The sequence below is a fragment of the Culicoides brevitarsis genome, chromosome 1 (assembly GCF_036172545.1).
Source record: "Culicoides brevitarsis isolate CSIRO-B50_1 chromosome 1, AGI_CSIRO_Cbre_v1, whole genome shotgun sequence".
Classification (NCBI taxonomy): domain Eukaryota; kingdom Metazoa; phylum Arthropoda; class Insecta; order Diptera; family Ceratopogonidae; genus Culicoides; species Culicoides brevitarsis.
In genome coordinates, this window is record NC_087085.1 from 46,199,244 (window position 1) to 46,215,875 (window position 16,632).

General features: G+C 29.3%; 1 protein-coding gene across 1 annotated transcript; it reads left to right on the top strand.

Moving 5' to 3' along the window:
- The first annotated feature begins 897 nt into the window (after window positions 1-897).
- On the top strand, window positions 898-15,122 carry LOC134837941 (uncharacterized). Its single transcript, XM_063853338.1, has 4 exons — window positions 898-981; window positions 13,003-13,240; window positions 13,361-13,488; window positions 13,554-15,122. Exons 1-4 carry the CDS (start codon window positions 898-900, stop codon window positions 15,000-15,002), a joined length of 1,899 nt encoding a protein of 632 aa, XP_063709408.1. The 3' UTR covers window positions 15,003-15,122.
- Window positions 15,123-16,632: the final 1,510 nt, after the last annotated feature.

Consider the following 16,632-nt stretch of genomic DNA (forward strand, 5'->3'; position numbering starts at 1 on the left):
ACGAATTTAAATTATTGTTATTGATGATTTTTGATGTTGTCATTATCATAAAGCTTAAACTTGAACTTGAAATGAGGATGAGCCATGTAAAAATTACGTAAAAGCTGCTTATCGCAAGTTTGAATAAAATTTCCTTAAGAAATTACCGGAAAATTTATTTTACAAATCTCCGACATCCTGTTCTCATACGTGTTTTTAATCTAGTTATATGGCGCTTGACGTGTTGAATATTTTATTCATTCGACCAAACAAAACGTAATTTACATAATTTGAGCAATAATAATAATAACAATAACGTTGAATGATATTTCGTGTTTGTATTTTTTTTTCGTTATTATTTCATGAACGTAAGAGAGTCAATCTCCTTTAAATTTTACAAAATAATCTAAATAAAACCACAAGTTCATATTTATTTGCTACTGTTATTATTATTTTATTAATTTATTCATTCAATTTTTATATATGTTTGTCTTTTCCTCATATTTATGGGAAATTCGCAAATCAAGCCCTTGTATCTTGAATGCAAATTTGCGTTGTTAGACAATAACACTTTCGACAGTTTGTTATTCTGAATTATTTACTATTTCGTCATTACTTCACTTGTGTATGTAGTAATTACTTTGCTTTACTTACTTCAATCACATGGCAATTGTTTTGTCTCTAACACCCAACGTAATGCGGAATAATAAGTCAATGCACACTCTTTCGAAATTTTTTGGACTTGCTGATTAAAATATTAAGAAACACTTTAAGAATAATTGCACAAAATACTTTAAAAAAATTATTTCAGTACTTTATACAGATAAAAACGTCATCGTGTCAATATTTGCAGACAGAATTGTAAATAAATCATTGTAAAAAGAAGAAAAAAAAATAAAACACAATAAAAGAAGAATTATGAAACAAAAATTGTCCTTTGGCCTTTGTTGGCTGTTAATATTAACACTTGATGCAGCAATTGGATTACCGCAGCCAAGAGACGTAAGTATACTTGATCTGCTATTCTTTAAAAAATTAATATGAAATATAGGATAATTTCGAGTGAATTTATTAGTTATTATATATTGAGGTGAAGTACAATCAATTTTCGAGTTGTTGTTTATGAAAAAAACGATAAATTTGAAGTGATTATTATGAATATTTGCGTTGATGAAAGATGGTTAAAGGCCGTTTTTGAATGAAACGTGATTCATCTCCTGTGACGGCATATTTTTTGTGCGATACAACAAAAAATATTCTTCAAGTAATTAAATAATAGTAACATACAATGTTCATGTTATTTGTTTTTGTTATAAAAGTCATGCAAAATTTCGTTTAAAATGCCAAAAGGTAACATGGGTTCATAATTTGATAATTATATCACAAGTTTTTTTTTGTTATACTTTCCATGAAAAGGAAATCCTTTGTTTTGCTCTAATTGTCACGTTCGATTAAACTTGAGATGAAGATTGTATCAAGCTCGCACAAACATAATTTATCAAAGCAATTGACGGTGACATGCGAACACGCAAAATTATTGCACTTAAAAAAAATTACACAATGATACATTTTATTATCGCGGACAATAAATATTGGAGTATTTCGCGCGCTCATTGTTACAAGAATTAAAATTATATAATATGAAATGTGCTGTAATAATATTTGGAAAATTAAGACGAATTGTTTGTTTAGTTTCCATCATCATTAATATTTTTTTTGTAAATACCTGCTGAGTTAAGATGTGCGTTAAATGTCAAAAAGATGATTTATTAGCATAATTTTGCATAGAAGCACTTACCAACTAATTAACCTCATGTAATAAAATTACTCGCGAGTAAAGTACTTTACTTTCTTCACACTTGAAACAATTTCCGTTTATAATTATTAATAGTTTTCAACAATAACTCTTCATTTTACATTGTGAATTTTAAATTTTTAATAATTTTTTTTATAAACTTCCAATTTTTTTGACGAATAAAATTCTATAAAAATTTAAAAAATCCAAAAATGAAAAAAAAATTAAAAATCAATTAATAAAAATATATGAAATAAAATTAAAAAAAAAATAAATAAATAAAAATAAAAATTAAAAAAAAAATTTTTTTTTAATTTAATTTTTTTCATTTCAATGATGAAAAATAAAAGTAGAAAAGTATTATAAAAAATTTACAAATCACTCTGTATTTTAATCCAAACGGAAGATTTATTGTCATTTTATAAGATAAACGATCATAATTGCGTTTTGAATGCACTTTAAAACAATGCGCGTGATGAATATGACATAATAATATAGTGACCAACACAGTTTCACTTTTCTTTGAATATATTATGTTGATCATATAAAACATCGCGTATCTCGTCAGAACAATGAACTAAGATTGTAACAAATGTTTATTGTGAGATCAAGATGATGCCGGCTTATATCTTTATTAACAGTCTTTTATATAGATGTTTGTCTTATTGTTTTTTTTTTATTTGACGTTAAAGAAGGTTAAAATGTAGGTCGAAACTTATATTAAGCGATTTCTCACGTGGTTGAAAATAAAAGATGCAACATCAAATGCAATAAATTTTTTGATAGAAAATATCTTCTAATGTTGCTAAAAGGCAAGAATGAATGTCAAGGCAATTCTAATTTTGAAACATTGTTTAAAAACAAATAAGTATGAATTGTTAAACGTATTCAAACATTATCTGCATAATTACAACATAATAGTCAAACATCCTCTGCACACGATTCTCTGTCGCACGACCAAAAACGATGACAGACTTTACAGTGTGAAATATTGTTTACCTTACATGATGTTGTTTGATGACTCAACGTATGTGATGTTGCTTCTCAATACATAACGAACTTGAAAAAATTCAAATTGCAAGTTAGATGTCGGATGTAACAATCGCTTAAATAGAAAATGGACTACAGGTTGCAAAGGTGTTCCTCATTAAAATTACAGATGAAATGACGCGTTTAAGGGATCGTTGATATCAGCTAAACAACCAAAGAAAGTTCGATCAGTCACGATTTCATTAATTGCCTAAAATATTTAAAATAAAATAAATAAGGAAACAACAATTAATGAAAATTATACAATTACCATTTTTGGCAAACACAAATCACGTGCGATGTTCTTATTATTTTTTTTTTTTCAAAAAGTGTTGACCTCGCAGTTTCTACTTCTTAATTACATTTTTCACGACTTCCAATGATCTCGGTCCGAAACAAAAGTAAAAGTGTATCGCTGTGCCGTGTCGAACATATTGTATCAATAATATTTGATTGATGTCTACCGTTTAGACACGTTTTTAAATTGCGCTCGTCAAGATGACTCTATTGTGTCAAGCATTGGATGCCATTCAAGGTCCAATATGTCATTAAAAAAAACTCAAAATAAATACACGAGAAAATTAATGAAAACGACAGAATTTTTGCTACTTAATGTCGTTTTTTTTTGTTCATCATAATATTTATTGACTTGAGTTGAATGGAATTTACGAATGCCGAGAGTTTATTGTACTCTTTTAATTTTGCTTTTGTTAGAAAATTGGATTTTCGTGACGAAACTGTCATTGCATGCCAAAAGCGCATTCTGTTTTAATTATTATTCTTAATGACAAACTTCTGATAAGTTGAAATATTTTTAAAAACTTTTTTTTTTAAAGTAAATCTCAGTTTTATTTCATTTATTTGCACAACAAAACAAATTTCATTGTATTTCATCGTCACATTTTTGTTGAAGATGGCGCATAGATAATCTACTCATTGTACGAAGTAGTTGCTTTTAAATGCAACTGTGTCATAGTTACATTAGATGATTAATGCCAGTGAGGTCGCCTATTCTCACAGTTAACAAAAATAAATATAAAATGAATTCAAATGAGAGATCTTGTCTATTCACTTTTTCAGCTTTTTTGAGATATCTTACTCTTCTCATCGCGGGTCAATTAATTAAAGGTGTAACAATAAATTTAGTTTTTATATACTTATACGAGAGTTCAGTGTGCATCGTCAAAAAAGTATCATAGACATGTCACGAAAACGAGCATATTTTCTCACATGCATGTCTAATTGCACCTACATGTTTGAATTCCGCAAGTTAGACGTGCCTCTAACAATAAATTTTGTGTAACATTGTAGTAAAAATATTGTCACGTTAAAAAAGGTTTTTAAAGGATAAATTGAGATTTTGTTAGAATCATCAGCTCGAGTCTTATTGAGTATTCCATGCCATTCATGATCATTTTGCTCGTTTTAAAGGTGCGCAGACAGAATCACTTTTGCTTTTATAACAATTTATGTTTCACGGAAAACCTGTATGGACACACAAAAAGATACAGTAGTTGCTCGTCTTACCCATAAAATGTATACTCTGATTCACAAAAATATTTATTTTTGCCTCACAGCAAGAAGATGAAGTCGGAGAAGAGAATGAAATACTTTGCAATAAATACATAAATTCACGATTACTGTTATATTTTGTTATTGTTGTTGTTGTTGTTATTGCATAACATTAAAATTTAAATATTTTTCAATAAATGATTCTGCATCTGAAAGATGTTCAAGTCAGAATCGTCTTGAATTCAATACAAAATGAAGAAGAAACTTTGTTGAATATCTCTTCGAAACTGGTTTTTTGTATTTCGTCGTCATATTCTTAACCTTACACTTTTGTTGTAATAAAAGGTAAAATTTACACAGAAAATAATAATTCATCACATGATGATTTATGGAGCGAGAAAAAAATCGAATATTTTTTATTGTTATTAATTTAAATATGAATTTTATGCAGAAAACCCACTGCGAAGATTTTTTGATATCGTTTTAATGAAGTTGTTGTTTCCTTGTCACGTCGTGAGACATCAAGAATTATCGCCATGTAACTTGTTAGTAGCTCATTGATTTACTGTCGATTTATTATTTTCTTTTCTTTTCATGCGATGCGACAACGATTGAATGCACAAAATACTTAATAACATCAATAATCGATATTGCATAAGACCTTTAATCCTCTTTTGAATACTAAAGCGATATGGCGTGCGATTCTCATTTCATTTTATGATATCAATTTCGTTACATTGTTAAGCTGCGGAAAGCAAGCAATAAACTTCGACACGAAACAATAACGATATCGAGACGAAAAATGGAGTGAGAGAAGGAAAGAAAGATTTTGCCGTAAAACGACAACAAACAATAAAAAATGAGACACCTACAGACTGTGTCGACATTTAGCCATTTACGAAAGGCAGGAATCTTAAATCTTCCGTAATGTCCGTATCACGACGACGACGCGTTTTTTTTTCGAAAGTAGTTCAACGGACTAATAAACCAGAAATAAAACTAAAAATTTTGAATGGAGTGCGCAAATCTAAACAAATAGTAATTAACATAAAAGTTGCATAACATCAAGATTCTGCATCAGCAAAATCATTAATTTTCATAATTGAATTCAAAATTGTTCAGTTAATACAAGTTCACATCGCAATTATGAATGTTTGAAACATATTTTTGTGATGTCGTTGCCCCGTTCGTTAATGTGTCAGTAGTCTACGCTTAACATTTGACACAGTTTTTTTTCACGACATTATTTGTTAATGTTTGGTACTCACGCGCGAGATGAATGATGTGTTTTTTGTTTTGGTTTCTGTGTGGGCTTAACATTTCTTAAAAAAATTTTTGGTCATTATACTAAAAATGTATCGCATGTTTCATTCATAAGAAACAGAACAATTAATAGTGCATATCACTTTTTTCTATTTTTGATGTTTTTGTTTTGGTTGAACAAACTTTTTAAATTTATTTTTTTTTTAGAACTAAAAAAGTAAAATTCTTAAAAAATTGTTAAAATTTAATGAAAGAAACAATAAATCACAATTAAAGAAACAAAAAAAAAAATAAATGCGAAAAATGGACTTGATCCATAGATACAACACGTGATGAACCAAATAATGGATGAGAAATTGTATCATCATCGCTGCCCGTCGTTTTTGTTGTTGTTATTATTATTTTTCTTGTGTATTTATAAATAAATCTCTTATTTTGCAACGAATTTTATACAATATTGTTGAAATTTTTTATTTAAATTTTACATGCTTTTATTGTTATTTGTTGGTCTTTTTGCTGCCTTCAAAAAAGACGACTGTAATTCATCTGGATGAACGATGATATAATTCCATCAGTAGTTAAACTATATAAAATGTAAATCAGCGCTCTTAAAAATACATTTCTTTTATGGCTTTTTAACGATGTTTGTGTGGCCCTATGAAACTATGAAAGATCTCAATGATCGATCAAGAGACGAACGAGCGTTTTATGTTAATATGGCATAATTTCCGATAATTTTTTTCATCTTATTTTCTCTATGAAACAATTCAATTTAGCAGATTACCTTAAATATTTGTATTTTAGCGAAATCAGATTGTTTCAACAAAGGTGAAAAGTCATTTGGGAAGTCGAAGGTGAAAGTTATGTATCATCATATTACTCGATCGTGCACAATATCGGTTGTTGTTGTTTGTTTGTATTTTTGAATTTTCCGTTCATGAAGTTATAGGATGACGATTTGCTCAAAAGTAATCGATGGACCTGCAATTGAAAAAGAATAAAAAACTTTAAGGCATCCTATTTTAGAAAAGAAATATAAACTAAAGATGAATTTATATATTTTATCTATTCGATATCTTGACTTCCTCGTTGAAAATTGAATAAGATACAGATGCAATCCAAAACCTGTAACAAATCAACAACTCTTTCGCTTGCTTGCTTGTGCAGAACGATGTTCTGATCGTAAATAATACAATTATGCAACAAAAACTTGTTTTTTTTTGTCACGGCACGTCATCCAGAGGTGTTTGCTTTTAATTACAAAAATGAACTTTAAAAGGTTGTGCGAATCTTCTTCTCTTAATTACAATTTTCTCATTCCATATCACTTTACCCTTGAAAAAAATTATGTTTTGCCATCCTTCAGATCAATTTGTTTCGTTTCAATCAAGCAAGGTTTTCGGACAAGAAGAAGAAGCACGCATGTCACACTTTTTGGTTTTAATGAAGAAGAACCATCTCTGATTTGCGATGTGTTTTTAATTGGATTTTAATTTTCCATTAAAATTAATCATCCCAAATGAGGTTTAATGATGAACGGAAATATAAGATGATCGTTAAACATAAAATTCATAACATAGGTCATTTTACGAGCGAAATGTCAACATTCCAAAAAAGCCTTTCCTTCACATTCCAACAATAATAATTTCAGTTTTAAAATATCGAAACGACTTTTGTCTCACCCAAATGCTTAATTTTGCACAATATTTACATGAACATATAAAACAAAGCAATGTAATGTGATGGTGAATGGTTTTTTTTCTTCTCTCGTTTTATATTCTCGTACAAAAAAAAAATGGCAAAAGTCTCGATACGTCGATTAACTAAATTTACAAAAAAGTTGTTATAAAGACATCTTTAAGGAAATATGTTAATCTTCACGTTTCTACTGTTTCTGTTTACCAAAAAATATGATGTTGAGACGAAAACACAACCTTGTCTTCCATATTAGGCGAGAAATCACATGAGGGCGTTCAAAAAATGTTTTTTTTTGGTTCATTGACTTGATATTTTAAAGTGTTGCAAAAAAAAATGCAATGTGATGAAACATGTGTTCGAAATACATTTTATACGATGCTCGACTAGACTATAAAAATAATAAAAACAGACAGAAACCAATATATTTGTGTAGCAAGAATGAGGTTACGATTAACACGATTATTTACTATCGTTTCCATTTGTTCTTCGTTGCTTGTTGATGATGATGTCGTTGTTACAAATAATTTGCGCTTACATTCATGCGGTTGCAATTTCCGTACTTCTTTAAAAAAATACATTTTTCTGGAAAAAAAATAAAATTAAATGGTAAACATGAGAGATCGAATGTTATCTGAAATCTTTTGGCATGCAATCTAAATAAACATGTTTTTTTTTGTGGTAAAAAAAATTAAAAAAAAAAATCAGAACCAATCAATTGATTTTCAATAACATTTTATTACATTATGAATAATGTTGCAGTTTGTTATACAAATTTATCGAAGTTGACGATCTTGAGCAATATTTTTGATGCAATTACAACCAGTTTACACGAAGATGGCAAATGTGACATTTGTCACAAATTTGCTAAATTACATTCACAAAAATATTTAAGCATATTAAAAGTTATTTTGACGCCTTAATCTACTTCTGTTTATTTTTTCACATTGAAACCAAACAAACATTGACCATTTAAATGCCAATAATATTTTTATAAAGTACAATAAAACAACGAGACAGACAATAAATTTTAACTTCACATCTGAGTCAAGGGGAGTTTTTTATGAAGCTCATCTTACTATATTCGTCATAATATTGATGAATTTGTAAAAGACACTTGTTGACGCCTACATGCCGGACAACAAAGAGAAAGGATGATACAATCCACGCATTTTTCTAACAAAAGTGTAACACTTGCATTTGATATTTCTTCATTTTTACACTTTGCTCATGAATATTTTTTTTTAACTTTATTTATTACCGCAAGTCAATCTCATCAATAAATAACTCTTCAATATTTCGCTATAATTGCAGCTCAAACGCCATTTGTGGATTCCAAGACTCATTTACTTCATTAATCAATTTGAAAAAAAAAGTTAACTATTATCGTTTACACACTCCCCGATTAATGTCAAGTTTACGTACTTTTTTGCACATCATCATACCTAAAAAATTATATTTATCTGGGTCATATTTTAATATTAGACCCAAAAGTTCAGAAATAACATTTTAAAGCGATAAATTAGAGAGAAACAAAACGGCGTGTCGTGTGACTTGAGTTCATTAATCTCTTTGTATTTTTTAGTTTTCATCATAGTCGACGTGTTTATTTACAATTTCAATTATTGCTAAATTTTAAACCTGACTTTAATTACGTTAATTTTTTGTGTTTGAAATCTTTATTTTTCATACAAGAAGGGTAATGATGGCCTTAATGTATGAGAAATTTTATTTTTTTTATTAGATTAATTCCAACAATTTCAAACAATGGGCGTGAGATTGATCTTCTTTTTTTCCATTTAATTCACTCAACACATTGCAATTTTGCATTGAATGACGTCTTAAATTTCTTTAATAATCAATTAACCTTGTCTGATGAAACAAAACAATTTCTTCAAGACAAAAACATTTAAAATTTGTAATCTCAATAAGTGTGACTCAAGGTTAGAGTTGAAAATATTAAAATTGTCATCATTAAATATAATTTTTTTTCATACCTACCAAAAAAATAATTTTGACATTTAAATAAATGTAAAATGACATAATTACCCTTATTAATCTCTTAATCATGATAATTTGATGGGATTCATGTCATATTTATGTTTTGAGTACAACAAAAATATTAAAGAAAATTTTGAGTTACAAGTTTATTCGTTGAAAGAGAACAGGAAACATTTTGTATTAACCGCAATCTACTTGAATAATCTCACACTTGTTGTTTTGAAATTTAAATAGTGTGAATGCAGTTGCACATGCTTCAATTGCAAAATCATCTTTAATTACATAGTTTTGTTTATTTAAATGAAAATTCCAATCGAGTATTATTCTATCGCATTTCAAGAGGGAAAAACTTAATTGATGACTAAACTTAACATTTTTTTTGTAACTTGAGGCTTACATTTGATTTATTCAGCATTTGATGTAAGTTTATTTAAATTATCCTGTGACAAATGTTTCAATGCTTCAATAAAACATTAGAATTTACAACTTTTATTTTCAAAATTGTCATAAAAATACGTTGAAAAGGCAAACATGTCTCCTTACTAAGATCAAGGTTATTTGTACTCTCGGAACTGAAATCGATGAGGCATTATATTACAATAAATAAGCAATAATTTTAAATTAATTACTACTTTCAGCGATTACTCTATTATTAGAAGCAATAATCTAACTGTTGTAATTAACGTTAGTTAGGATGAGTAATTTATTGCATCTTATGTCACATCGAATGAAACATAAGAATACGAAATTGAAAAAACGTTTAAAATAACTTTAAATTTTAACTCACGTCGCTATGAAAAAATTTGCGTGTTTGCATAAATTTGAAATTTTTCAACAATGTAAAAAAAAAATTGAATGACCTTCAACTTTTTTTGATGATTTTTTGCGTGTGTTTGATTTTCACAAAAGCGTTGAGATGCACCTGAGCAATGTATACCAAAAAATAAAAAAAAAAGTAGAGCACTTTTTTATGAATCATTGACCTTCACAAGCCCCCGTTATTTCACAACCTCCTTTGTCTTTATCGATTTTCGCTCCTATTGTTGTAGACTATTGACATACAGTTATTTGGAAATTTCAAAACGCGAATAATTTTTTCCCTTTTTGGTCATCTTTTTGTTCGCGTCGCTCTACTGTGCGTCGCTATGAAAAAATAAATTTAGCGCGCCCGTTAATTTTGACGATGATGCAGAAGTTTAGATGAACCAAAGGTAATTATTGCGGTTCAAGGCCCATGCCGGAAGATGAAAAAAAGAAGAAAAAAAAATCCATTATACAACAGACGAGGAAGCGTTCATTTGTCACTTTCATCCACGAAGCTTCGACACCTTTTAAAGAACGCATAATTTGATGAGCACGAAATCATCTAATAGAACAACAAACATTTCTTAAATAACTTCCAGATATGGCTTGACACATTATGTTACCAAACAAAAGTCCGAGCGTATCGCATTTCAAGGTTTGACTCACGTTTCGTATTTTTTTTTTTTATTTACTTACAGTTTTGTATTGAAAGCGTTCTATTGTTCGACGCTGCGATTCACTCAACAAAATATTCCTTGTTTAGTCCATAAAAAAGTGTATCTATGACATAACAATAGCACCATAATCATGTTTACATTATGCCATGCTTGGTAACAGATCATGAAACAGTTTCGTGAAAGATCAGTAGATTTTTATTTGAGTTGTAAATCTTCCTTTAGGCAAGATATTCGAAGAGTAATTATATTTTGCAGTTGAAGCTACTTTAGATGCAAGACATTCTAATTACTAACATTCAATTAGTTAATGTTCTGAGTTAATATCAATTATCGTCTCCCTTGAAGCAACTTTAATTAACTATTTCAATTTATCAGGAACAAAGGGACAGAAAGATAAATCTCGAACATTTATGATTTACAAGAAAAATATGTAAAAATTTTATTTAGACATAAGCCATGACCTTTTGTTCGCTCAGTACTCAATCCCTTAGGTATCTTGTCTCGTATTTTATTCGTTTTTATTATAAAAATAAATGTTGTAAATACACTTGTTCGTTATTTGCATACAAACTATATGTCGAGTTGTTTTCAATTTTTTTTTACATGACTCGACTTGATTGTCACCGCAATTTGTCTTTTTATGGCTATTTAGATTTCTGCAGAATAAAAGGTTAAAAATGAGTTTGCATGTTTTATTGTGTGTTCTATCTGAAAAAAAAAATTAAAAGGAGTGAAAGACATTCATTAAAATTGATTGAGAGAGCTTCGTGGGATGAAATTACAGTTGACTTACAAGAATTTTTCTGTAATGGCAAATAGGAAACATTAACATTAATGTTCTTTCAGAAGAGTCCGTGGGTAGTAATTACATGCATTTAACATTTCCAGATTGTTCACATGTTGAAAAACAGACAGCAACATACCCCTTGAGATGTGAAAAAGGCTCTTAACTCGAAAAAAATCGACAAAATAGATTCATGGAGACACTAAACATGAAATATAGACTTGACACAACTCATTGTTCTATGGCATAACTTGTTACGTGTGTTGGCTTATGCTAAATTTACATTGATGTAACTGACAACAACCGAACAATATTCCGACAAATTCAACAAAATTCAGATATTTCACCTTTAGGGTATTAATTATGAGTCTTGTGTGTGTGTAATAACCTAATTCACATTAAAAATGCACTTTTATGGAAATACTTCGTTGTTACATACGTGCTAACATAAGTTTATAAATATTCTGTTAATGTCTCTTGTAAATGTAAATGATTCAATTTCTTGTGTGAATTTGCTTTGTCTAGATTTTCAATTCTATTGTTTCTGACTTCGGAGTGTTTTATGGAAAATACATCAGGAAGTAATAAAGTCTTCTATAAAAAAAAAACAACTTTTTTTTAATCGAAATTGAAGTTTAATTGACGACCTGAGGCGAAAATTTGTCATCAAATTGCATATTTGTCAATTTAGAGAATATGCAAGAATGAGTACAGTAATTAATCATTTTGCAAAAATGTAAAGAATGATGTAATTTAGTACTTAACGAATTGCATATCTTATTATTTTGCTGAAAACCTTGTGCCTTATGGTCTTAATGAAATGCATATTTGTGGTGAAAATATCAATAATATAGCCATAAATCGTTAACATTGTATTCGAACATTTATCATTTTACGTGTTTTTATGATGAGTTTTATGCCAAACTTACGAAGTATATGTTCAATAATGTTCAACTTTGTTTTTGGTGCATGCCTATTTTGTGATATCTTTCAAAATTTCAAAAAACTGTGCAATTTTTGATTTTGCATAATTTTTTTTTTTTTTTTTGAAATACAAAATTATTCTTTAATTGTCTATTGTATAGTTGAGATTTTGAAGATTGAAAATTTATCATATAAAAATATGTAAAAAATACGTAAAAAATACGTAAAAATTACGTAAAAAAATACGTAAAAAATACGTAAAAAAATACAAAATTTTCTTTGAATGCTATCTGATAGTTTTGATACATGTACTGATACATAAATCTAACTTTAAAAAAAATTTTTTTTTTTTATTTTTTAAATTATTAATTTTTTAAATAATTTATGTGCTTAAAATTGACATCCGAAATAAAAATACAAATATATACAACAATTTGAATTTGCATGTAAATTCAAGTTATTTTTACCTCACATTGATTTATGAACCAATTTCAAATTTTAATCGATTTTTATGATGAATAATTTATATTTAATTGCAGGATCGATTACGAAATTTCCCGAGAACGAAGTTTTCGTGTGTTGGTCGACCAGCGGGATATTACGCCGATATCGAAACGGGATGTCAACTTTATCACATGTGCGATGGACAAGGAAGGCAGTTTACTAACATTTGCCCGAATGCGACATTATTTCAACAACGAATGCTCATTTGCGATCATTGGTATATGGTCGATTGTGACAGAGCTGAAAGTAATTATGATGCTAATTTATTAATAGGTGGGTTGGTGCATTACATGGTATGGCGATTTAACTTGGAAAAGAAACCTAACATCAATGCTTGTTTATGTTTTTTGATATTTTTAAGAATTTTTTTGATAACTTTTCTTTTTAACATAGGTCAACGTGATTTGCCATTCGTTACTGAAGAAGAACGTTTTCATGAAATTCGAACTCCAAGACCTGATATTTTAGATAGGCCTTATGCTCCTGATTATTCAGGAGAATCTTTCCGAAAGAATTTTAAGGTAAATATATTTTTTTTTTTTCAAATTTTTTAATATGATTAATTTTTCATTTTCCTTTTTAATAGAATCCTTTCCCATCGCCTCAAAACAGCATTGATCCAATTCCTCAATTGAGACAACCAAAACCTTTCAGTGTTCCGAATCAAGATATCTTTCTTGAAAGCGAGTCGAGTCACGGAGCAAAACCTGTACATGTACAAGCCTCGAACATAATCGATGACATCAAGAAAACCATCAAAGAGAATAATGTTGAACAAACTTTGACAACAGCTGAATCGCGTACAGATTCAAAAGGTTTAACATCTGTAACATCAGAAAATCCAAAAGCGATTGTTCCTCCATCAAAATACTATTCGCCGCCGTTTTTGGAGCCCATTTACAATCGTGAATACACAGAAGAGAATAACAAAATTGCGCGAACACCCGCAGATCAATCTACTCGACGAACATATCCAACAACAACCAAATCGCCCTATGATAAATATGATTTTAGTGCATTCGATAGTATTTTGAAAGCTGTTCGAAAGGGAAATCGAGAAGATTATGATTTTTCAAAATACATCCGAAACAAAGACGGAACATTAACTCCTCGAAGAACAACTCAATCGAAAGTTATGAGCAAAAATTCAGGATTTCAAGCAACAACGAAGAAAAATAATTTGTTCGCTGTAACACAAGCTCCTGTCAGATCAACACAAACAAAACAACGTCCTCCAATAATTCAGAATCCTTCTGGATTTGTTCAAAGTACGGTATTACCAACAACAACGACACAAAGGACGACAACAAGAGCATCGACAACAACGACGAGAAAACCAATTTCAACGACAACGACAAGACGATCAACAACTCGACGCCCTGTTTCAACGACGATACGAGCTATTGTCGCAAAACCTCAACTTTCGAGTATATCTGCGCCTTCTTTGAACATAATTCCTCCCATTTCCGAGCCTCGTCCTTTTGCTCAACAAAACAATAAAGTAACATCTATCAGTAAGGGAAGTGTATCAAGTGCATCGAAACCAATCGTTCCGCCATTAGCTCTCGAATTATTGCCTCCATTCGAAAAGGAAACATATCATGACGTTGCGACAACATTAGGACCTCCAATTTATTACGAATGGAAATCTCAAGTACCCGCTTCTGAACTTTTGCCTCCATTTGAGGCAAATCCCGAAAACGCAGATAACTTTGGAGCACATTCACAAGCAACGCGATCTGTCAGCGGACAAACCACAATTTTATTGGAAAGTGCATTAGAAAAATTGATCAAAAGTAATTGGACTGAATTGAGAAATATTCATGCGATACCCGAATTCAATTTCCCTCTCGAACGAGAAGAGCTGCGAACGGGTTACGACAACAATGAACGAGTTAATTCGTTTCAATTGAAAATTCCGGATAAAAGTTTACAAGGCAAGGAATGGTATGGCGAAAATCCAAAATGTCCCGAATGCCATCCAAGTTTCCTCAAGCCAGGATTATGTTCGCCATGCATTAAAATTAGAGAATAAATTGTTTGCTTGCTTGATGTGTGTATTTGCGTGTGAGAAAATTTGAAGGATATTTTAACATTAAGCCATTTTTGTAAACGTTTAGAGGTAAAATTGATCAAATGTTACAAAGACTCCTTTCGAGAGATCTTTATTTTCTAATTTTTAAGTTAATTGAATAAACGACGAATGATTGTCTACAGTTGTGAATTCTTGTGAATGAAATAATTAATAAAATAAACATGTAGCAATAACTAATTTCTTTAAATTTTCGATTTCAATCTTTTAATGCTCATATTTTTTTTTTATTGCATAGTTTGTAAAACAGCAAATACAGAATAGGATGATCTCATTATCTAAAAAATCAAAGAAAAATGTATCAAATCTTTTTAATGTTTTATTATCTTACCAGAATGAAATTCTCTATATTGAGAGTTATTTTGAAAATTGCTTGTGCATCAATTCCAATGTCACGTTTGGCTCTAAAAATCAAAGTAAAACTAAAAACTCTTTAATATAATAAAAAAAATTAAACTTACTTTTCCATGAAAAATAATAAAATTTTGATAGTTCGTTTATCAAAAGTCATGAAATTAGATCGAAACATAGCATAAAGTAGTTTTTTTGACTAAAAAATTAAAAAAAATTATTAATTGAAAATATTTTGTACAAAAATTTCTTACAGCAAAAGTAAGTTCATTTCCGGTATAACAAAGAAGATAAATTTGAAGAGATAAAATGATAAAATAAGGTAAACCGGTTACAAAAAGTAAAAAACTTTGCTTTAACAACATAACCATTTGAAGTTCTGTCATGCAAAGAATGAAACAAGTTGCCACGAGTTGAACAAAAAGGGATTCTTTAAATACTGCTTGAAGTTCTTTGCAATATCTATAAAAATAAATTTTAGAATTGTATGAAAATGACTGCAAAAAACAAAACTTACGAAAGAATCTCCTTATGATGCATTATTTGTGACAACAAATCGTTATAGTTCTGTTTATCCACAAAACTTTTGAGCACAACATTTTTCGAAATTTCCTTCTCGAATCTATCTTCAGCATGATGACCTACTTTAGCAATACGATGACCCAAAATTTCAACTTGAGATGCTAAAAAGAATTATTTTTATGTAATTTGATGATTATTAAAATTTTTGTTTTTTAAAAGACCTGCATGAAAAATCAATCCAGTTGCCATCGTATCAGTTGTCATATGAGTTGTTCCCGTGTATAAAATTGCAAATAACTGATAAAAATAAGCAAAGTAATAAAGAGCTTCATTATCTGTGTTGAAAGGAAAGTTAGCTGGAATCAAATATATTTTATCCGAATGATTTTTATGCCCAATAATCGCAGAAACAGCCCACATAATGATCGTTGGATAAGTTAATGCCAATAAAAATCGATGGAAAAATGTTGTTCGTTGCATTGCAATAGTTATGAATCTAAAAAAAATATTTAAAAATTTTAATTTTTGAATTTAATATTTTACCTTTCTTCTTCTTCATTTTTCGGCAAAAATCTCGGCGATTCCAAAGTTTTAATAACTTTTTTGATGCGATCATTATTTTTTCGATAATAATATAGTTTCGGTAAAAGCATTAATTCATTAAGAAAGAAGAAACAAGCGTCAGCAACATCCTGTAAAT

What these genes read in the sequence shown, in the direction of transcription:
- LOC134837941 (XM_063853338.1), top strand. Translation starts at nt 898, where the DNA reads ATGAAACAAAAATTGTCCTTTGGCCTTTGTTGGCTGTTAATATTAACA. An exon ending in GATTACCGCAGCCAAGAGAC is followed by an intron (nt 982 to 13,002) that starts GTAAGTATACTT and finishes ATTTAATTGCAG; the next exon opens with GATCGATTACGAAATTTCCC. An exon ending in TGATGCTAATTTATTAATAG is followed by an intron (nt 13,241 to 13,360) that starts GTGGGTTGGTGC and finishes TTTTTAACATAG; the next exon opens with GTCAACGTGATTTGCCATTC.